At 56.0% G+C, this 21,699-nt stretch overlaps 1 protein-coding gene across 1 annotated transcript in view; it reads left to right on the forward strand.

The window, feature by feature from the left end:
• CMIP (c-Maf inducing protein) overlaps positions 1 to 21,699 on the forward strand; it is a 228,954-nt gene that overhangs the window by 138,914 nt on the left and 68,341 nt on the right. The window contains exons 2-3 of the mRNA XM_025860400.2: positions 2,663 to 2,788; positions 14,146 to 14,196. Of these exons, the coding sequence (XP_025716185.1) occupies positions 2,663 to 2,788; positions 14,146 to 14,196 (177 nt within the window). The remainder of the gene's footprint in view (positions 1 to 2,662; positions 2,789 to 14,145; positions 14,197 to 21,699) is intronic.

The following is a 21,699-nucleotide window of genomic DNA, read 5'->3' on the forward strand; positions in this document are numbered from 1 at the left end:
GCCGAAGGCAGACTGAGCCATCCAGGCGCCCCTCTTCCTTCATTTATTAAGAAAATAATGATCTGCTTCTAAATGCCAGGGTCTGTTTGGGCACTTGGAACAGAACAGGTGGAAATTCTTGCTCCTCTGGTGCTGGAACACTAGCAGGGAAGACAGCAGCGGCAGACAATAAATATTTGAACGTGGGTTCAGAAAACGAATGTATAACCCACCCTCCAAACCCCTGGTTTCGCCGATACCCTCAGGACAAGATGTGCTGTGAGAGCCGAGTCACTGGTGGCAGAATGTGGACAGCATAATAGTGCCCGGGGTGCTGGCATAGGGTGAAGGGGGAGGGGAGCCCGCACACTTGCCTCTGGGATGTGCCAGTGTAACTGTCGCAGTCCGACGCAGTGGCCACGGCGATTGGCGCCGAGAGGTGGGCCCTGCCCCCGTGAGAAGATCAGGGTGAGTTTGGCTGCCACCCCACCCCCCACCCGCCAGCAGCCTTGTTACACTGCCTGGACCCATGCAGGAGCTTCCAGGCTGTTCCTGCTTCTGCCCCCTCCTCCTGAGGCTGTCCCCCCTGCGGCCCTCCACCAGGTCCCCAGGCTGGGCCCACAGGTCCCTCTGGGAGTGGCTGCCCCCCTCTCCAAGGCATTTCTTACCTGAGCCTTCCTCCCTTTGGCCTTCTGCTCCTCCCCGAACATGCCCAGCCTGTTCCCACCCCTGGGCCTTGGCACATTTCCTCCACCTCTCCAGGGCGCTGTAGCTCTTAGCCCCATGGGCACCCTATTTGGAATCTGAGTGAAGCATTTGCAGTTTATTTGCCTGTTTTGTTTATTTGTGTCTCTTTGCGCCACTGGCCTCCTGTCTTAGACTCGGCTGTATCCCCAACACCCGGCATGTGGGCCTGTAACATAAGAGGTGTCTAATAGATACATCAAATGAATGAATGAATGAGCAAATTGATTGATCAGTCTCTCTTATTTCCTGAGCCTGGTGGCCGATCGTATCAGGGAAATTTGAGGCACCTCATGCCCTCAACCCTCTCCTCCACCTCCACTGCCACCATTGCCACCACTGGATCTCCACTTTGGCAGACGGAAATGGACATTTAAAGCCTCACGGAGGTCCTAAATCCTGATGGTAAAACGAACTTGTCAGGCGTGGATTTCAAATCGCATCCCCTCTTGCTTGCGGCTCAGCAGAGTAGTTAGGGCACCGATTCCTGAGTCACCAGCCCGGTTCAGCCCTGGTCAGCCCCCTTCCTAGCTAGCTGACTGTGGGCAAGTCACAGGACATCTCGGCTTCCCTATCTGTCTGATGGGTTGGCCCTGGCACCTGCCCCGTGGGACTGTTGTGAGGATAGAAGGAGAGAGTGCTTGTCACCTACCTAGGGAGTGCTCGGCACCTGTCAGGGCTTGGGAGATGTTAGCTATTACATTTTGCCTTTTTGGCTATGTGACACTTGCCTCTGATTCTGTTCAAGTGTGGCTTCCTGGGGTCAGAGTGACAAGGACCCTGCTGGGACTTGGTGGCCAGTGCATCCCCCTGGCTCCTGGTGCCTTCTCTCCAGGACAGGGGAGCTCACTCAGCAGTGAGTAGTTGTGAATTTCTCTCTCCCCACCCTCACCCCAGCATTGACCGATGATAGCTGTTACTCTTCTTTCTTTCCACACAAATTGTTGAGCCCTTGCCACGTGCCAGGCACTGGGGAGAGAGGGCAGGGGCCAGGACAGACATATGGGCCTGACCTCCCCGAGGTGCGTCCTGGCCAGGAGGCAGACATCAGCAGGTGACACACAGTATCAGTCCACAATAATTAAATAGGGTGTGGGGAGCACCGAGGGTCCAGGGAGGGATGTGACCAGGTGGGTTATAGGGTCTGGAGGGTAGTAGGGCCCCCCGAAGTCCCTGTGCACCTGAGGCCTGGACAGTAGAAGAAGAGAGGCCAGGGATCAGGCCACAACCTTTCTGGGACAAGGGGCAGGCTGAGTTTGCGGCGCCATCGGAGGGTAGGCTGTTGGGGAGTGCAGATGATAAAAAGAAAGTTAGGTGGGGCTAGAGGAAGGAGCAGGTCCTGACCCGTTGGGCCTGGCGAGGGTGGACGGGAATGTGGGTTTCGTGCTTGGGCCACTGGGAGCTGTGGAAGGACACTGAGCAGGGAATAAGGGGATCGAGTGTGCTGACGTGGAACGTGGCCCTGGGTGCTGGGTGGGGAGTGCACATCTGTGGAGGGAAACAAGACAGGGAAACCGATGGGGGCTATGACTGCTTTCTGGGCAGGAGAAGGTGGTGGCTTGGCCACAGTGAGGGCTGGAGAGATCCAGACTCTGCCCTGTGCTGGGCCCCACAGATGCCCAGAGGAACACTGCACAGGCTTTGCCCTCAAGGTGCCCCCAGTCCAGTCCCGACTCTGCACCCCCAAACATGTGGGCAAGTTTCCACCACGACCCGTTTCCGCCAGCTGGGAGGCTGCCAGCCAGGAAAGATGGAATTCCTTTGGTTCCCGGAGTTGCCCAGTGTCTGTACCAGTCTGCTTGTTGCCAGAGTGGGGATGTTTTCTGGAACCTTCTTCTGAGACATGGATATTGTGCCTGATCTTGTAACCAATGTGTGTCTTTTCTTTTTCTTCTCTTTTTTCTTTTTCTTTTCTTTTCTTTTTTTTTTTTTCCTGCAGCCAACTGGGTACATGGAAAACTCAGTCTCCTACAGCGCTATTGAGGACGTTCAGCTGCTGTCCTGGGAGAACGCCCCGAAGTACTGTTTACAGCTCACGGTTCCTGGGGGAACGGTCTTACTGCAGGTAGGAGAAACACACATGAGCAAGCAGTTTCTTCTGCCCTGCCCCCTATGCCCCCACCCTCCTCTTTTCCCTCAGAGAAAGACAGCCAACCACCAGAAGGAAAGGTGGTTTAGCTTAGGGTTCTTTTTTTCCCAACATAAGAAAGGTATAAACTGGGGCCCTCTGGGGGAAAGGAAGAGGGAATGTGCACAGACTGAGCTCCTACTGCATGGCTGCTCCAGCCCAGGAGCTTTATATATCTTACGCTTTTTTTTTCTCTTAACAAACCTGAGAAATAGCTCTTCTGATCTCCATCTTACAGATGAGGAAACTGAGGCTCAAAGCCATGTTGTTAGGCCTTAAAAGGCTATAGAAAAGCAAGTAAGCAATGGGTGCCACATTTTGCTATACTTCAAGTGAGGAGGAGGTTCTTCTTGTTGGTCTAAATCCTGAGACTCTGTTAGAAATATGAGATATCTCCTTGGGTAGGGTTGCATTTTGTGTGTATCGATCAGGGCTGTTGGTTGGAAATGATGCAAACATTCAAACTCTCTGAAGCAAAAAGAATTTGAAGCTGTCACTGTATTAAGCTAAATGGGAAGTCTAAGAGAGGCCCTCGGGCATAGTTTGATCCAGGAGTCTAATGATGCTAACATTCAGTGCCACTCTGTCTCTCTCTCTCTCTCTCTCTCTCTCTCCATCTCCTGGTTCTGCTTCTGTGTGTTGGCTTCATTGTCAGGGAGGGTCTCTCCGTGCATGGGAAGGATGGACTTCGGTCCTTTTAAAAATGTGAGAGCCTATTTTCCTTCTAGTATCTTTCTATAAGATCTCATAGAAAATTCTGATTGGTGCTGCTGTAGTCCCATGCATCCCAGGGAATGCCCTACCCTAGGTTACATACCCACCCTTGACCATAGGCAGCTGTGTACTCTGATAGCCCTACCAAGACCTTATGGTCGGGGAGAGGTGGGTCCACCAATAAAGGAATTGTGGCGGAAAAAATTGCTGTAGTACATGTACGCGACATGTTCCTTATCATTTCAGGCAGAGCCATCCCAATTTCCAGCAGGGACCCCCAAGTCAGAGACGCCTCATTAGAGAGAATGCACTCTCTTTGTTGGGAGAACAGGCCTTTCTTTTAGGAACAGTTTCTTTCTGTCACTCCAGGGAAATCTGCCCTGAGCCCAAAGAGATGCTTCCCTAAAACATGTTTCCAAAGCGGCCACTAGATTGTGTAACAGCGTTCCAGCCAAGAGGCACACAGTTCAGCCTCTGAGGAATGCGGGACTCAACGAGCTGACTGTAACAGCTAATTCTTTAGAAAAATCCTGTTCTTTACTGTCGTCTTTTGGAGGGCACCGAAACCATGCCTGCCTGTGTGTTTTCTTCCTGACTCTGGCACCCTCCACACCCGGCCATCTTTCTTTCTTTCTTTTTCTCTCCTCTTCCTCCTCACTTCCAGCCAGCAGAGTTCTGTCTGTCCTCCTGGCCCGCCTGGGCTGGGGCCTGAGCAGCAGTGGACTCTTCGGGGGGGCAATGATAGGGTTCTGTGAAGAAGCTGAGCTGGTCTGTCCCCTGTGCTGGGGGGTGGGGAGGCAAATGAGCCCCTCGGCCCTGTCCTTGAAGAGGTCCAGGGCCCTCCGGGGAGCAGAGCTATAAACACATGGCTGCAGAGACAACAGCTAAAATAGAGGCACATCTCGGAGGACTGGGAGCCCAGAGCAGGGAGTGACTCACTCGGTCTCGGGATTCCAGAGAAGGCTCCCCGGGGATGGTGACGTTACAGCTGGGTGTAGAGGGGTGAGTAGGAGTGTGCCAGGATGGAGGGCACGTACTCAGGGCGGAGGGAATGCGGGTGCAAAGCATGAATGTGGGAGAGGGAGAGGTATGTTCAGGGCCCCCTGGATGTGTCCAGAGCTGTTGGGTCATAGCCAGATCGTACTGGTCTTGTTGGCTTAGTGAAGAAGCCAAGGCTATGTCCTGAGGGCAGTAGGGAGCTATTGAAAGCTCTTAAGTGGTGAAGGGAACAATGGAGGGATCCATCCAGTTGCAGGGCAGAGGGGGCTGAATATGGGAGTGTCAGAGGGAGGCAGGGGTGGGGAGGGGAACCTTGAAATAGTCCCGCAGGAGGACGGAGGGCCCAGAGCCCCCATCTCCTTGGGTATGTCGTGGTTGGTGCTTCGGCAGCAGGAGGGCCTCATTGCTTCTGGGGTCAGAGGGGGCAGCATACCCCCCAGGGGGCCGAACATTAGTGAGGCTTGGAGAGATGGGGGTTGCCTGGCAGTGGAATGTCCCTTTAACCCAGGCCATGGCTGCGGGCCGGCTGTGATGACTCGCCTGGCTGGGGCTGCATCCGGCAGTGGCCTCACGTCAGAGCTCCCCCTGCCGAGCCGCCAGGCGGGCCTGCTCCAGCATCCCCCTCGCTCGCTCGCTCGCTCGCTCGCTCCCTGCCCCCCCAGCTCCGGCTCCGTGGACAGAGGCTGGAGCAGGAGGGTGGGACTCAGAGCTGGGACGGGGAAGCAGACGCAGCCCTCCACCCCATTACTCGGGGAGCCCAGGTGGGTGCAGCACCCCTCTCCCGCCTCAGTCTCTCCTTCTGCCACTTCCATCCACTTCCACCTTGCTTCCTTCTCGTCATCACCCTCCTCCCCCCTCCCGTGATTCATGGGTTGTCTGTGGCTGTCTCGTGCTGTAAATGGCTTCGGAGTCATCTTGGGGGTGGACTTTGGGCTGGGAGGCCCGTGTGACGGCGAGGCGGCTGGGGGGCACCTGGTGCCCCAGGCTGCTGCCCTGAGGGGCCAGGCACAGCTTGCCTCACATGCCCTTGTGACAGTCGGCGGGATGCTTTGCCCTGGGTTTGTCCTGGTTCAGGTGACAGTCCCCTAAGCGGTGGCATGACAGAGCAGTCCTCCCTGCTGTGGGTGGAGGAAGGACCGAGAAGCGCCCAGGTGTGCCCGGGGGACAAGGCCGATGGGACGAGCTCCGTCTGGGTGCTCCTGGTCGGCAGAGGATGAAGATGCCTTGAGTCGTGTTGTCCGACGGCAGCCACGGGCCACACGGGGTGTCTGCGTTGTAACGTATCACGTCAAATGAAGAATGCAGGTCCGAGGGCCACTGGCCACATTTCCAGGGCTCGGTAGCCGCCTGGACCTAGTGGTTGCTTATTGGGCAGCACAGATGAAGAACGCCTCCGTCATCACAGAAAGTTCTGCTGCATGGGGCCAGACCCTAGCACTTTTCATTCTGACCCCATGCTCCACGCACTGCTTCCCTGCGGGGGGAGGTAGCCTCCCAGCGCCCGCGGGTCTGGAGTCTTCCAGCGTCGCTGAAGAGGGTCGTGTCTCGCTGCACGTGCGCGGCTGTTCTCTACCAAGAGTGGTGTCGGGGCTGCAGGGGTCCCCACCCTCACCTGCCGGCCTCTCGCTCTGGGGGTCTCCGTCAGCTTCTCCGTATCCACGTGAATCTGTTTCCTCCCCTCTCCCTCTCTCCCCTTCTCCCTCTCTCTCTCTCTCCCCCTCTCTGCCTCATCTGTCCCCCCGTCCCCCTCTCTCTCTCCTTCTCTTTCTGTCCCTCTCTGTCTTTCTCATTCTCTCTCTCTCTCTGGCTGTGTTTCACTCTCTGCTTCTCTTGCAGTTTCTCTTTCCTGATGTCTTTCTCCAGGCCTCTCTCCACCCCAAGCCTTCTCTCTGTGCCTCTCGACTTAACTCCCTCTGTGTCTCCTCCTCCCTCTGTTCCTCCCTCTCCAACCTCTGTCCCTCTCCCAGGGACCTCCTTACAAAGCTGCTTTGTTAGAATTTGAATCGGTGCCTCACTCAGACCCCTGGGAGCTGACCTATCCGAGTTCAGGGAAGGTTAAGAGCTGCTCTTAGGCCAGCGTGCCTTCTCCCAGCCCAGAGACACCCGAGCACTCTGCCAGCAGGTCGAGTTGCCAGACAAAGGCACCAGCCTCCCAGCCTGGTCCAATTGGTGTGTTTCTGGATGCTTTGTGTTTTTCAGCGTGAGCTCCCTAATGCCATGTTATTAGAATCCCCGGGTGCAGAAAGGACCTATTTATCTTCTTTACCCCCTTAACGCCCTTTGTGCTGGTGTTTCATTGTGAGGAGGTAACTACATAAGAACATAAACGGCCCGATGAAAGCATCCTGGGGGACTCCTTGCCGGCCCGTGGGGTGGGGTGGCCAGCATTCACGAGCCCCGTGGCGCTGATCATCTGGGGATCTTGGCCTTGCCGTTGGGTGTCCGCCCATCTATGGGAAGTAGACAGAGCCCCCTGCTCTGTTTCGGGCGGAACCAGAACAAGGAGACTCTCCTTTCCTGATGGTCTCCGAGACTGGCTCTTCTCCCGAGAGGATCTCCAGAGGCCAGGCGGCAGCGGCAGAGATAGGGTGGGTTCCCTTCTTACTGGAAGCCGGCGAGAAAGAGCTTTCCGGTCTGAAAAGCACGTGCTGTTTTTTCCCTAAGAAGTTGGGCCAGGAAGGAGAACTTGGGAACAGTCACCCACAGTGCACCCTTGGCTGTTTTTCTCACCTCTCGAGACAATACAACAATGAGAGAGAACTTGGCAACTTTCGAAGAGGAAATTAGGCAGAATTTGCCTGGAATGGGGCCCTTCCAGTATTCGAAAGATTTATCGCTAGGAGAAGTTGGCGCTGGCCTGAGCAGGCCTGCCTGTTTCCAGGGGCTCTTTCCCATGCTTGAATCGAGTGACCCTCTGGACTCTGAGCTATGTCCCGCGTCCCGTGGGGCCACGTCGTCCTGGCTCGGCTGCCCACACAGCAGTATGGAATCTCTGTGCAGAAACTCGCTGTGTCCCCTGGGCCAGACACAGCCCAGGCCGCTCTCCCTTTCATTGGAAGGCACTTAAAGATGCCTGCGCCAAGATCCTGGACGTCCCCCAGCAGCCTCCGTCCTTCTTCAAAACTAGACAGACCAAAGCAAGGAGTAGCTCATAGCCCACCCTCTCTGGCTCCGTCAATGAGAGATGCGCCTCCCCTCTTCCGGAGGAAAGTTCTGGTCCACCCTCTTGTTTGCGGGGTGGGGCCTCCTGGAGATTGGAACTGGACCCAAGTCCTTCCTCTTCCCCTTTCACCAGCATAATGCCTTCAGATTTCCCAGCCCAGTTCCTGGAAGCCTGGTGGAGCCCAGGCACGGGGCTCTCATGTTCAGGGTGGACAGCCTGTGTGGTCAGACAGACCCACATCCCTGCCCAGCTCCACCGGGCTCTATCTGTGTAGCGTTGGGCAAGCAGCAATAACCTCTCTGGGCCAAGGATTTATCTGTGAACTAGAGTCATAAGCCCTGCCTCCTTGGACGATGTGAGGCTCAGTGTTATTACGTGTAAGATACCTAGCACTGTGCCTGGTCACAGTAGGTGTTCAGGAAAAGACCGCCATGATTATTTCTTGGTCTTAATCAAATACACCTTCGGGAAGAGAGAGTGTCAGGGCTGAACGGTTCCCTTGAAGTTTTACTGCACATGAAATTTTCTTCAGTGAGCAGAATGGGTGATGCTTCATCCGTCCATCTAGCTATCCACCCACCCCATACGTTTATATATCTGTCTGTCCACCCATCTGTCCATCCATCTACCCATCCATCATCCATCCATCCTTCAGTCCTTCCACCCACCCAACCAGTCTCCATCCATCCATGTATCCATCCGATCATGCATTTGACAAGTCAGCCAACCTTTCACTTAATAAACATCTCTTGGGGTTTTGTGGACACAGTGGTGAATAAGTCACACATGGTCCCCGACCTCACAGAGCTCACAGCCTGGAGAGAAGGAACAACAGTGAGATGAGCAATTGCAAGACTGTGGTTCTGTTAGATGAGGCATCATCACCTGACGTGGTCGGGGATGGTGAGGGGAAAGCATTTCAGGTGAGCCCTGAAGAGTAAATGAGTCGTTCAGCGGCAGGGGGTGGTGGTGAAGGCAGAGTGCCCCTGGTGGGATGTATGTTCTGTGTAAAAGCCAGATGAAGAGCAAGGCCAGCCAGGTCATGCTAGGTTGTGCTACGGCGACGAGCAGCCCCAACTTCTAAGTGGCTCAGAACAACAATGGATTATTTCTCACTCAGGCTGCGAGTCACCGTGGGTCAGCTGGGAGCACTGGTGGTGGAGCCGGCACCATCTGGAATGTTGCTGGTTACCACGGCAAAGGCCAGGGCCCCTGCTAAGTAGTGCACCGGCTCCCAAAGGCTTCCACTGGAAGCGACGCAGGTCACTTCGGCTCGTGCTTTGTCGGCCAGAGCCAGCCCGTGGCTACCAGTCCTACCATGTGCTGGGAGGAGAGCTGGAAACGTTGGGGGGGGACGCTGATGTCACCACAGCAAGTCTGGGCCTTAGTTTGCTCACCAGAAGCATGGTGGGGAGAGAGAGGTTGGGCTAGAATTGTCTCCTTAACCCGTGGTCCGTGGTGTGTTCCCAAACTGCCTGCGTGTGTGTGTGTGTGTGTGTACAAATGTGCACCTTACTCGGGTGTGAATCTTTAGCTTGTTTCAGTCTCTCAAAGCGTTTCAGGTTCCCATAAATCCCCAAAAAACTGAGAACTCCTGGACCAGGTGATCCTTGAAAGCCCTTTGAGCCTTCGACTCACAGAGCCTCGTTTGTTATAACGGCCACCGCCGCCGGTCTTCCTGCAGGGGCAGCCGGCCTGGAGGGCGGAGGGCCGACTATGGCCACGCCTCCTCCCGGTCGTGCTGGGGCGTGGTGGGCCCGGCAGGTGCGGTGGGACACGGTCGCTGTCTCTGCCTGGACACCTGGACGGTACCCCCGCTCTTCGCCTTGGTGTGATGAGTTCACTGGGTGGACTTTGTGACACCAGCCTCACCCAGGAGGCGGCAGTTCCCCGGACTGGACATGGCCTCCTTTCCCAGTCCTGTGGGTGCGACCGATAAACCGCCGGGGTAGGATGGGGCTCTGAGAGTGGTGGGAAGGGGTGCAGGGAAGCAGAGGAGGGAGGGTGGTCCCAGCCGAGGTGCTGCGGGAGACGAGGGTTTCAGGCTCACAGAAGGAGGGGCGTGTGTGCCAGAGGAGGAGCCCCGGGCAGTGAGGGTGACGGTGTGCTCAGGGGCAAGGCTGGGGCAGCTCCCAGGGGTGGGCGGGGGCCTCCCACCTGCTCTGAGCCCCAGTTCCTCACCTCAGAGGGATGCATGCAAAGCATTGTGCTCAATGCCTGGTAAGTCACGTCGGCCGGTGTGACTGCGCTGCGGGATCTCAGTTCGGGCCTGTGCCGCGGAGAGGCAGGTTCCCGGGCACGTGCTACGGACGGGCTGGTCCAGAGTCACACAGCTCTTAGCTGGGATCTACCAGCTGCTCCGCTGGACCCAAACCTGCCTTCTTCCCAGAACGTGACGCCGACCTCCGGTTGAAGCACCCACGGGAGGATGGATACGGCAAGGCAGCTGGGTCTCGCAAGCCAGGGGGCTCGCTCTCTCCCACACGGGGGAAGACTTGGAACGTGCAGGGTGTTCTTCCTGGAAGGTTAGGCTGTGAGCCGAGGTGACCAGGGCAGGTGAGATGGGGTTGTGTCCCTGCAGACACCCTCCTCCCCTTCTAGACCACGAGGCTGCTGTGAAAGGCAGGACACAGTGGACCCAACTGAAACCTGGGGATAAGGTCCCAGGCGCCAGGGCAGGAGAGGAAATCTGTGTGGCCATGCCTGCTCAGCAGCAGGCTGCCGCCCACTGAGGTCTGGGCAGAGCCAGACTGCCTGCGGGGGATCCCAGGCGGGCTCGAGATGTAACCAGGAGAAGCCGCAGCTCTGGGAGCTGGCTGGCTCCTTCAGGAGGAGCAATGGCACAGAGAGTGCTTTGGAACATCCATTTGTGAGGAGGAGGAAGGGTCCAGTGGTGCCATACAGATCAGTAAGGACTCCCAGATGTAAGCAGCCAAAATGGACCCAGGCAATCGCCAGCAGCGAAGGAATATGCTAGAAGGATTGATGGGAGCCTGGAGAACAGGCTTGGAAAACGGACTGGAGCCAGGGCAGGTGGTGGGACCACGTCCCAGCCAAGCATTCACCTTCACAGGATGACCCTGCTCTGCCTCATCATGAATTCTTCCCTCCTTCGTCCTGGCGTTACTTTGCTGCAGCCTAGATCACCTGCTCACACTCAACCAAGACAGGGGCTGGGGACCCCCTTAAAGATCCCTACCAGGGGCTCCCATGTCGGGGAGGCCCCCAGAATGGGAAGGGGCTGTGCCGGGTTACGAGGGAGACAGGTCTGTGTTGGACAGGCTGCCGAGGCAAAGGAAGGGAGTTGCCGTCGACTACTCACGACCAGGGCTCCGCTGTTTGTGTTCGTTCGTTCCTGTGCAACCAGCCCTGACTGCGCCAGCACTGCTACTCAGCGCTGGTGATTTGGGAACAAGATTCTGCCCTCAGGGAGCTCACCGTCCACTCATTCATTTGTTCATTCATTCGTTCAGCAAGTCTCGCTCGGCCACCCGGTGCCCCAGGTCCTGGGGATACGGTGGTGGTCACACAGGGACATGTATTTGCTGGGCACTGTGCTGGGGCCAGTGGGCACAGAAGAGGGACGGATGCACTTCTTCCCCTCTCCTTCCTCCTGTCTTCTCTGTGTTCCTTTTCATCCTCACTTGGCCATTCAGTCTTGCCAGTGACACCTTACGGGCACTGCCCGGGCCCACGGTGCTCCCTCAGAACCAGTAGAAGAGCCCAATCAGCCCTAAACCCGTGTGGCCATACCTCCCATACTCGTCTCCCATGGCTGCTGTGACAAATTACCACAGGCGTAGCCGTCGGAACAACACAAATTTATTATTTGTTCATGGTTCTAGAGGCCAGAAGTCCAGCATGGGTCCCACTGGGCTAGAATCAAGGTGTCAGCAGGCTAGTTCTTCTGGAAGCTCTTGGGAAAATGTGTTTCCTTGCATCCTCCAGCTTCAGAGACTGCTGGTGCCCCTTGGCTTGTGGCCAAATCCCTCCAGCCTCTGCTATCTGTCCGACTCTCCAACCTCCTCAGGACCCTTCTGATGACAGCGGCTCACCCACATAATCGGGAATAACCTCCCCATCTCAAGGTCCTTAACTGACTCACATCTGCGAAGCCCCTTGGCCGCCTAAGGTAACATATTCACCAGGATCAGCGTGCGGACCATCTTCGGGCGTCCTGTATCTGGCCTCCCACACCTGCCTCTCTCTCTGGCACACTTGGTGTGTGAGAGAGCACAGACTGGGCGTGTGCTGGGGCCAGCTCATACCAGCCGGTACCAGCTCCTGAGAGCCCATCCTACTCATCTCTTCCAGCTCTGGTCCAGGGTGGCCTGGGATCGGCCAAGGCGGGATCGTTTATAGCCCTGAGGGTGGCTCATGCTGTGATCAGGGCTTTCTTATTCTGGAAAACCTGTTATTCCACGTTTATCACCACCCCACTGGCCGTGGCCGCACGGATCCTGAGCCCCGCAGTTTGTAGGGTGTCTGCACGTGCCAGGCACGGAGCAAAGTAAGCATTTTACAGGGATTATCTCATTGTTTGGGATCTTCGCATCGCTCTCCCTCAGCATGGGGTATATTTTATCGTCCTAATGAACAAGAATTGTCACAAGACCACAGAGCTAGGTCAGCACTGAGAGGAGGTGACTCAGCCGCAGGTTCTCTGGGGTGCTGCTGCTGGTCCTGTGGCAGACTCCCCTTTGGCCTCCCACCTCCCCCAGTCAGGTGGTGCAGGCTCTGTGTCTTCGGGGTACTTGAACCCAGGTCTGTTGGAGACTCAGCCATTGCAGAGGTCCCGGGATCACACAGACGGTGTCCCCGGGCCCGCTCCCTACTCAGGGCAGAGGTGCAAACTTGCCTTGGGTCCGTGGGCTGGTCTCAGTCTGTTTGAGATTTGGAATGAGTCTCTGAGTTTGCCCACGGGAGCCTGATACCGGCTGGTATCAGTTTGTACTGAGCTGGTTCATTTGTTCAAGCCCAGAGATTGCCCCAGACTCTGCCCTGGGAGAGCAGCTGAGCTTCATCAACAATTTGGGCGGGGAACCTGGATCCCCTGGACAGAGGGGGACCCTGAAGTTGTACCGCTTGTGCGTGTACGTGCGTGTCCGTGTGGGTGGGGACAGAAGTTGGACTTTCATGCTTGCAAAGAGGCTCTGGCCTTTGTGAGAGTCCCTGGACTGTCAAGGTCAGGGTCAACTTGGAGCAGAGGGCTGTGGGGTCAGGCGGGAACAGACACTGCATTTCTGCCCTTGGGGTTGGTCAGTGGAAAACTTGGAATGCCATAACTATGGTTTACAGCATGAGTCGGACTGCCCGGGTTCAAGTCTTGGCCCCACACCTACTGCCTGTGAGCCTGTGGGAAAGCTCCTAACCTCCCTGAGCCTCAGTTTCCTCATTTGTACCCTAGGGGTGACGATGCTGAGAGAACCAACTTCCCAGGGGAGACTTGCGAGGACCCGACAAGCCCGTCCACGCATGGGCCCTAGCGCTGATGCAGGGGCATTCGTGAGAGTTGGCTGGGCCTTCCTCGGGCCACGTTTTATTTGAGAGGAACTAATGATGGTTTTGGTGACAACAGCAGTGACCACATTTGTGGGGGACGACCTGCTGTGTGCCAGGCCTGATTCTCTGTGCTCCCCAGGAATCATTCCCAGTCCTCACGACATTCCTGCAAGGTCAGAGTTCGTGGCCCCATCTTACAGATGAGAAAAGCCAGGCCGAGTTGCCAAAGTCTGTGAACGAGGGTGGTGTGGATCTGGGAAGGTTTTGCCCCCTATGCGGTGATTGTTAACTCGGGTCGGCCCGAGTCCAAGGCTAGGTGCTTTCTTCCCTGACCTTCTGCAGTTGGCAAGAGGCTAACCCCACCGGCTTTGAAGCCCGCCTGCCTGCATTTGAGTGTACTTAGTTGATGTGAGATCATGGAGTCTCAGTTTGTCCCTCTGTGAAATGGGCATAGTGCTAGTCAGCTCACGGGGCTGTCGTGAGCACTGACAACAGAATGTGTGGCTAACAAATGCCAGGCACCTGGAGCAGCGCCTGGTGGAAAGGAGGCGCCCGAACCGCTCCTACCGCCAGCGTCCCGCCACCATGCCTCCCTCTTTCCATTCATCCCGGCCCCTCCCGTGATCCTGAATAAGTCAAGATATGTGTACAGTGAATGCTTCCAGCCACCAGTGTCTGGAGTCACTCATACCCAGCAAAATAAGCACACAGTGGCAGTGATGTCTTACTGCAGGAAAATCCCGCTGGTAGCTGCTTCTGTTTTGGTTTTGTACCCGAGAGGTTCCACTGGGTGAATCCCTGCGTGAGGGCTGCAGAGCAGACCCTGCGGGGTAGAGCAGGCTGGGCCCCACGTGCTTGTGCTCTGAAGTGCTGCAAGCCGGTGACTGGACCTCACTGTCCTTTCTTGTCATTGCAGGCTGCCAACAGCTACCTTCGAGACCAGTGGTTCCATTCTCTGCAGTGGAAGGTAAGTGCTGACTCGGTGGCTCGTTGAAGGCGGCCGACTCTGTCTCGGGCCGCCTCCTGCGGGCTCACAGCTAGTCTGTTACCCAGAGGTGTGAGGGCGGACATCTCTTGCCTTCCAGACGGCTCAGCTGAGGAGCCTCGCCCCATTGTGTAAAAGCCTCTCCCCCTTCTCCCTCTGATGTCCGATGCCTTTCTCCCTGCGATGGCATTCCTGCCTTCCTGCCCCGTTGGCCGCTGACTTCACTCATGGGCTTTCTAGCATTGTGTCTGCTTCCAAAGGGATCACAGAAGCCCTTGCTTTCAGAACAGGGGCTCTCCTGAGGGGCCGGGTGAGGCAGGGTTTGGGGTCTCAAGATGATGCTGGGTTGAAAGTAACTTCTGAAGGTTGCTCCAAACATAAATCTGCCAGAGATTCAAACACCCAACCATTCTTCCACAGTTTTCACTTCCTTTCAGTTACCTGGTTCTTTGGCCTAATTTTCCTGTTCACCCTCTGCATAGGATGGTCCGGAGACTTTTAGCACATAAGGAAATGAGTCCTTTGCTGGTCACTTTCAGGACCCAGGGGCCAGATGTGCTGCAAAGGATCCTCCCAGCCCCCGGGAAATCCACATTCTGCTCCAGGTTGTGGAATGTGCCCTCAGCTTCTCCTTATGCCCCCCGCCGCCCCCTCCCTCCCCCTTTCTGATCTTTTAGTTTAGAACAAGCCGTGACAGTCCCGTGGCCTCACCGAGCCAGCAGGGTATGGCTGGAATGAGCGGTGCGTGTCCTGAGCTGTCAGTCGTTATAGTAAGCTGGAGAGCTACAGAGGACGAGCGGCAGGCCCTGTGCAGGGCGTGAGGCCGCGTGCCACGTTGGGCTGACCAAGGGAACACTCGGAATTCCTCCCATGCCTCTGAGGGACTCTCATCACAGCCGGCCCAAGGACAGAAATACAACCCTGGAAAATGACATTCCTGGCCCCAAAGAGGGCCACTCCTCCCCACTCCCCCGACAGCTGCAGGTCCTCCTGCTCGGTGCCCATGTGGCAATCTCAGAAGCTCAACAAGAAGTCTCCAAGTTGGGACTGCAGAGGGAAAGGATTCGAATTTATTGAGCACCTACTGTGTTCCAGGCCCATGAAGCTGGGCTCATTGTGGCCATTTCACACCCGCCACAGCCCGGGTAAGGCTGATGACTATCACTGCTCCCAGTTCATGCATGGGGAGGGTGAGGCTCGGCTGGAGCCCGGCTCCCATAGCTCGTCAGGGCTGGAGGCAGGGGTCAAACCTGGGTCTCTCTCATGCCCACAAGTTTCTGAATGTAGGCAGAAGGCAGCGGGTGACAGGGAGGAAGGCAAGGTGGCACATTCCTGCCCTCGGAGTCAGTAGGAGCTGCTGAGAGCTCAGTTTCCCCAGCAAGATTATCCCTCGTCCCTGAGGCCTGGCTCTCTGCGGCCCCGTCAGGCAGGGCTTATGTCAGGACCTGCTGGGGGCCCGTCTGGGAGTCAAATGCCGGAGCAGTCAAGGGGCAGGGAAGATAATAGGGGTGGTGTGGTTGGGGAGCTACTGCAGGAAGGGGCCATTTCACTGCCGCAGACCTCGGCTGCTTGGCCTCCTCCCCCTTCTGTTGTCCGTATGTGTTTTCCAAGTGAGTGGAAAGCTCAGTAGGTGATTGCCTTGCTTTGTCTTAGCTCAGGAAGGGGCAGGAAGGACTTGGAGACATACTATCCACTTGACAGGTGGGGAAATTGCCTCATTGCAGAGGTGGCCAAGACCCATGCCAAGGGAGAGGTTGGCTGTCTTCAGTGGTACTCCTCAGAGCCCTGCGTCTGGCTGCATGTTCTTCATCCGTTGTCTACGGCCTATGGGCACACCTAAGAGGCGGTGCTTGGGGAACTCGTGAGTAGTGTGCAGCTAGGAGGGGTGACTAAGATGGTGGGCATGGAGAGCTGAATTTCGGAGACTGACTGGCTAGAAAGATGATTTGAAAGTGACAACCTTGAAACGTACAAATTTAAACGTCAAGTTTAATTTTCAGACATTGACTGAACAGGTACAGAATTGGGGATCCCTGGGCTTCCAGCAGTGTTCAGGAAGACCTGAATGTCTGCACTCAATTTTGGTGGCATTTGGTTTCTTTATGGTTGTTAAATTTAAAAAAAACAAAAGCCACCCCGCCTAAAAAAATAAAAACAAACAAAAGCATCCAGGAAACCCAAGTCAGAGTTTCAAGGAACTGGCAAATGCCTGGCAGTGTGTGGCCCTTTTGCCAAGTGGCAGATGGTGACCTTTGTTATCACTGTATAAGCTTTCACTCGTGTCTTAGGTGGGTGTAAGACACTGACAGTTTTCCTCCTTTGACAATTGCCCCCCCCCATAATTTAGGTATGCTGCCACCAGGTGGCAGTGGTATCTTAGTGTCAGCAACTTGGTTTCAGTTTTGATGAGATTGGAAGAGTCATGTTCTCCTTCCTTTTTAAAATGGCGAAGAAATTTTGTTTTGGAGGCCCTTCGGGCTAGCAAAATCAGCTGAGAGACCTGGATTCGAATTCTGGTTCTCTTAGGGCCTGGGTAGACTCTAGGGAAGTGTTCGTTAATTCAGACGCAGTTACAATGTACCAGGCATGCTGTGTACTTTTCTGTGCTTTGTCATTCGGCAAATGAGGGAACCAAGGCTCAGAAAGGTCTAATGACTTAGGCATAGCCTCACAGCAGATCTTAGTACAGATCTGTGGGGCTGCCCTGCCTCCTGCTTGATCCAGCTATGCCTGATTCTGAGCTTTGGACTCTTCAGCCCACTTAGGATGTGACCTCCTGCCTCTGCTGATGGAGCCTCTCTTTTCGCCATATTTGTAACCAACCTTCTTGGCTTTTCCTTTTTTCTCTTTTCAGTATCTTTTTAGAAAACCAAAAATAAGGACTTTAGAAATCCTGCACCCTTAGCTTGATCAAAATTTTCTACATGTTGTTTTTGTCCTTTCCCCTACATCAACATGTGTGTGCATATGGAGAACCCATTCTTTAATTGTAAGGAATGTTGCCTCTTAAATACTACACTCCCATTGGCTTAGTTTTTACTGAGTTGTACTGCTGTCTCTAGGGCATTCTCAACAGAGAATTGCTCCCAAGGGGAGCAATTGGTTCTTTGGGGCTTAAAAAACCTTAAGTTATTACAATAGTACGTGGCCCTCTGAAATTCAACCCCATTCAACAAAATCTTATGTTTTAGTATTTAATTTCATAGGGAGGAAGGGAAGTAGGAAAATGCCTAAGAAGACTTCTGGGGTGGGGGTGGGGGGCAAGGATAATTAGAAAAAAGCTGAGAAATGCTCAGTCTGCCCCAGGTGGTGTTGTGGGACAAGACAGAGTGTAAATAGGATACCTGTGTGAGCTTCTTACCTCCGGCTCGTAATCCTGTTCAGTGACTTCAGCGCCAGCTTCTGCCTTCTCGCGCTGTCACGGTCCGCTTGGTGAGTTTTTTTGGCCCGGACCCTGTATTCTGAGCATCGTTTGGTCTCCCTGAATAGTCCGTTGTTACTGACGCTTGCATGGGAGGACATCTGAGTCACTGGCCCACGCTCCCAAGGCTACCCAGAAGGGTCCCAGCTCCCGGGTTCCCCTTCCCTGCTCCCCCTGCCCCTCCGCCTGCACCCCTCTTCCACTCGGCCTCCTGCCTTTGGCCAGCACTGCTCAGGGAGACCTTCACGCAGGAGGACAGCCAGCGTCTCCAGGCCCAGGAAGGAGGGGGGACGGGGCTACTCTGGGTGGTGGGACAGTAGCACTAGCCCTCCCAGGGTCCTCTGGAGCAGAGCATGCTGTCCTGAGGGCTCCCTGGGGACACCAGCCCTGTTTGGTTTGGGTCGTTTGACACCTGAGGCCAGTTCCTAGGGGTGTGGAAGCATAAACAGTTGTACTGAGTTAATGAGGCCTCATTTCTGAGTCAGAGATGCACCTTGGAGGCCAGGTCCTGTGGAGACAGGCCTGTGTGTGTAAGACCGGGAAGGGACAGGCCTGCCAACGTGTGCAAGGCCATGAGGGGACAGCCCCGTCCCTGTGTGCAAGGCATATGAGGGCGTGATGTGTGTTTACAAAGCTGCGAGAAGACCGGCCTGTTTCTGTGTCCCAAGTTTTGAAGCAAGAGGCCTGGGTGTGCACAACTGGGCGGGTCAGGCCTGTCGGGGTGGACAGCCCCTGGCTGGGGCGAGGCATGCACCAGGCCCATAAGGGAGCCCACAAGGAGCGAGATACACCTGTTTCACATAGCTGGCACTTCCGGAGTCTCCAGCTCTGAAAAACGGCCTTTTCACTTCCTGAGAGGGGTTCCAGTGTGGGCCGTTGCACAGAAATCTTGAAAACCAAGATGGTTTTATCCCCGGGGGAAGCTGGGTTATCCCAAGTGCTGGGGGCAGAGAAGCGGACTCTGCACGAGACGAGAAGCTGACCTGTTTTCCTGGCCCAAGGCTGCGGGGCAGAGGCATGCCCTGGACTCTGGGAAAATCCCAGCTCAGGTTTGTATCCTGTCTGGCATTCTGCCCTGGCCACGCTGTCTCCTCTCCCCGAGCAGGTTTCCCCAAACCCCTGGGGTGGCCACAGCCTCAGGGTCACCCCATCCCTGGCTCTGTCCCTCTTCTGTACAGAGCAGGAAGGTGGAAAGGAACGCGGGATGCACATGCCTGTGCGAGTTAATGAGTGTGTGAGAGAGAGAGAGAATGTTGCATGTGAGGGGTAACCGTGTTAGGAGTGTGTTGGGTGCGCCGTGGGTTTATTTGAGCCTCAGTTTTCTCCTCTCTCAGATGGGGATAATCCAGCACCTTGCTCACTGGGTCCGGGCGGGGTGGGATGCTCTGCTGTGCATGAGGGAGTTATAAGGGGGCTGGCAGCCACTGTGAGAGCCTCGCAGGCACTCCGATCAGTGTGGCTCAGTGCCCCCACCGCCCCACCCCCCAGCCCCTGCACTGCCCGTGCGAGGCGTGTTTTAGAATTGGGGATGGGTGGGAAGTGTCCTCAGGAGGGCCTTACCTGCAGCGGGCGGCTGCCGTTCCTCAAGGCTTTTGAGCACTGCTGTGCCTGGCACTTCATGCACACGCACTCCCTTAACCCTCTCACGGTCCTGCGCAGTCTTCACCACCCCATCTCATAGATGAGGGGGCCAAGGGCATTAACCAAGGACAGCCAGCTCCTAATGATGCCACAGTCGAGCTTCCACATCAGGCCCTGGCTGAGTCTGACGTGGGGGTGAGCCCATCCTATGCTTGGAGCCTCCACCAAGGCATAGCCACCATCAGGGGCCCCCGTGTGCAAGTGAAGAACTGGAGGCCCAGAGGTGAAGACTGCAGCTGGAAGCCTAGGTCCCTGCCCCCATAGGAGGCTTCAGGGGGGCTGGACGCCTCACCCCGTCTCCACCTGGTGAGAGGGGGTGGTCCAGCTGGTGCCCAGATTCCCAGGGAACCAGGTCAGAGAGACAAAGGGCCCTAGAGCTGATGCCCCTTCCCCAGAGGGAAGCTCCTAGGGAAGGGTGGACCCTACAGTGGGTGCCATCACCCCCAACTCTGACCTTCCTCCTAGACCCACCTCCCTCTTCATTCTTGGGCCTTTCCTCCTGGGGAAGAGCCACGGCTAGTCCTGCATCTATGACCCCTAGACGCCTCTGGACCCAACCGCAAACCTCCCCAAGCTGCCCCCCCGGCCACAGCCTGTGTGCCCCGAGTCTTCATCCAGCTCCCCCCTCAGCAAAGGCAGCAAGTGACCATCATCACCCCATTGAATCCTCACAAGCCCTAGGAGGAGCCTGGTCTCCCTATTTCCCATTTCACAGATGTGGAGACCGAGGCTGAGAGTTTAAACCCCTCGCTCAGGGTCAGTGGCAGAGCTGCAGTGTGGACAGAACTCCGAGTCCAAAACCTGGGGTGGAGCTCGACCACCGGGAACGTGGCTCCCAGCTGCACACGTGTGTGTGTGGCTGCAGCAGACACGTGCACGCACATCGGACAGTTCCTCGCACTCGTGGGCTGGCACTGGCCAGCCGGCCCTCAGCTCCTTTCTCTTCCGGTGTCTGGCGCACACTGGGCCTCAGTGTCTCTGTTTCGCTCGGCATTTCATGAGAGCTTTACATTTTTCTCTCAGTCTCGAAGACATCAGCGCGAGGATTATGGGAGTAAGCCTCTGGCTCGGCAGTCCCATTTCTCGTGGGTAAAGGCTGATTGCCCTACCTTGTCCTGCGCGCCCCAGGACCACTGTCAGGCCACCTTTCCTGGGCCCAGAAGGTCAAGCTCAGGACCAGCCCACCTCCACATCTGCCCCAAACACATCAGTGTCCTCAGACGCCAACATCGAGGCTCTGCGTGCCCAGACCCAGCCTGGCTCCTGACTCCGCTGCACTGGGCCACCGCCCTCCGGTGTGGCTCCTGGCTGGGCTTGCCTGCCCCGGCCAGGACGCCCCCTTGTCTGGAGAGAAGGCAGTGACCCCTGTGCACCCCTCCCTGCCCCCATCTCCCTCCTCTGTGTCCTTCCCCTCGCGCTCTCCATCCTTTTTATAGCCATCTTGAAAACACCTTCACAGCCACACCAAGGGCAAAGCCACTGGGCTCCTGCCAGCCCCCATCCGACGTCTGATTTCACTCTCGCAAATGTCCTTCCCGGCCTCGTCGGCCTTTGCGTGGGGGCTTTGGTGGCTGTGGCCAGGGGCACAGCACAAACCGTCCCTCTAGCGTCGGCACAGCCTTGCCACTGAGATGTCTCGACGTGGCCAGGTCTATATGGATCAGCTCTGTAACGGCTGTGTAACATCTATGAAGAGGTTGTGGCCTAATTTACCACACGGCTCGCTATGGTTGGGCATCCGGGCTCTCCGGTTCCCTCAGCGGTGGATAATGCAGTCATGCCTTTCCCCCGATCCTAAGCTTCTACTTCTTTGGAACTACTTTTTTAAGGCAGATTTCCAGAACAGTGGCCACTGTTCTGGAAGAGAAGCAGTGTTCTTTGTGGCTCTTAACCACATTTGCCTGTTTGCTCCCAAAGGAATAATTTCTTCAGGGCCTAAACGGGAGAGCTCGGGGCCTAACTGCCTGGGTTCAAATCTCGGCTCCACCATTCACTGGCAGTGTGACCCTGGACTAGTTACTTTCCTCTCTCAGCCTACTTTTCCTCCTAAATAAAGTGGGACTCACAGTAAGACCAAGCTCGTTAGATTCTTGTAAGGATTAAATGGGTCAATAGCAGTAAAGAACTTAGAAGGGCACCTGCCATGTGAGTAAGTGTTAGATCAATGTCGATTATTCTTCTTCTGCTTTAATGATCAAAGATGCTGTTTCCCTTTGTGCAGAAGGGTCCTAGCAGACAGCTCCAGCAGAAGGACCGCACAGGCAAGGCCTGCCATCAGTCCGCAGGGGGCCCGTGACAGGCATCACTAATCAGTCATTGTGCTCCTTTCCCCGGGGGGCAGAACTCTTCCCAGCAGAGCCCCTGCGGGCTGACCAGAGTTGACAGAGGGAGCAAAAGCTTCCCTCCGCCCTGCTTTATGACCT

This window comes from Callorhinus ursinus, unplaced genomic scaffold (assembly GCF_003265705.2).
Source record: "Callorhinus ursinus isolate GAN/ISIS: 27379988/994484 unplaced genomic scaffold, GSC_fseal_2.0 scaffold46, whole genome shotgun sequence".
NCBI classification, from domain to species: Eukaryota; Metazoa; Chordata; class Mammalia; order Carnivora; family Otariidae; genus Callorhinus; species Callorhinus ursinus.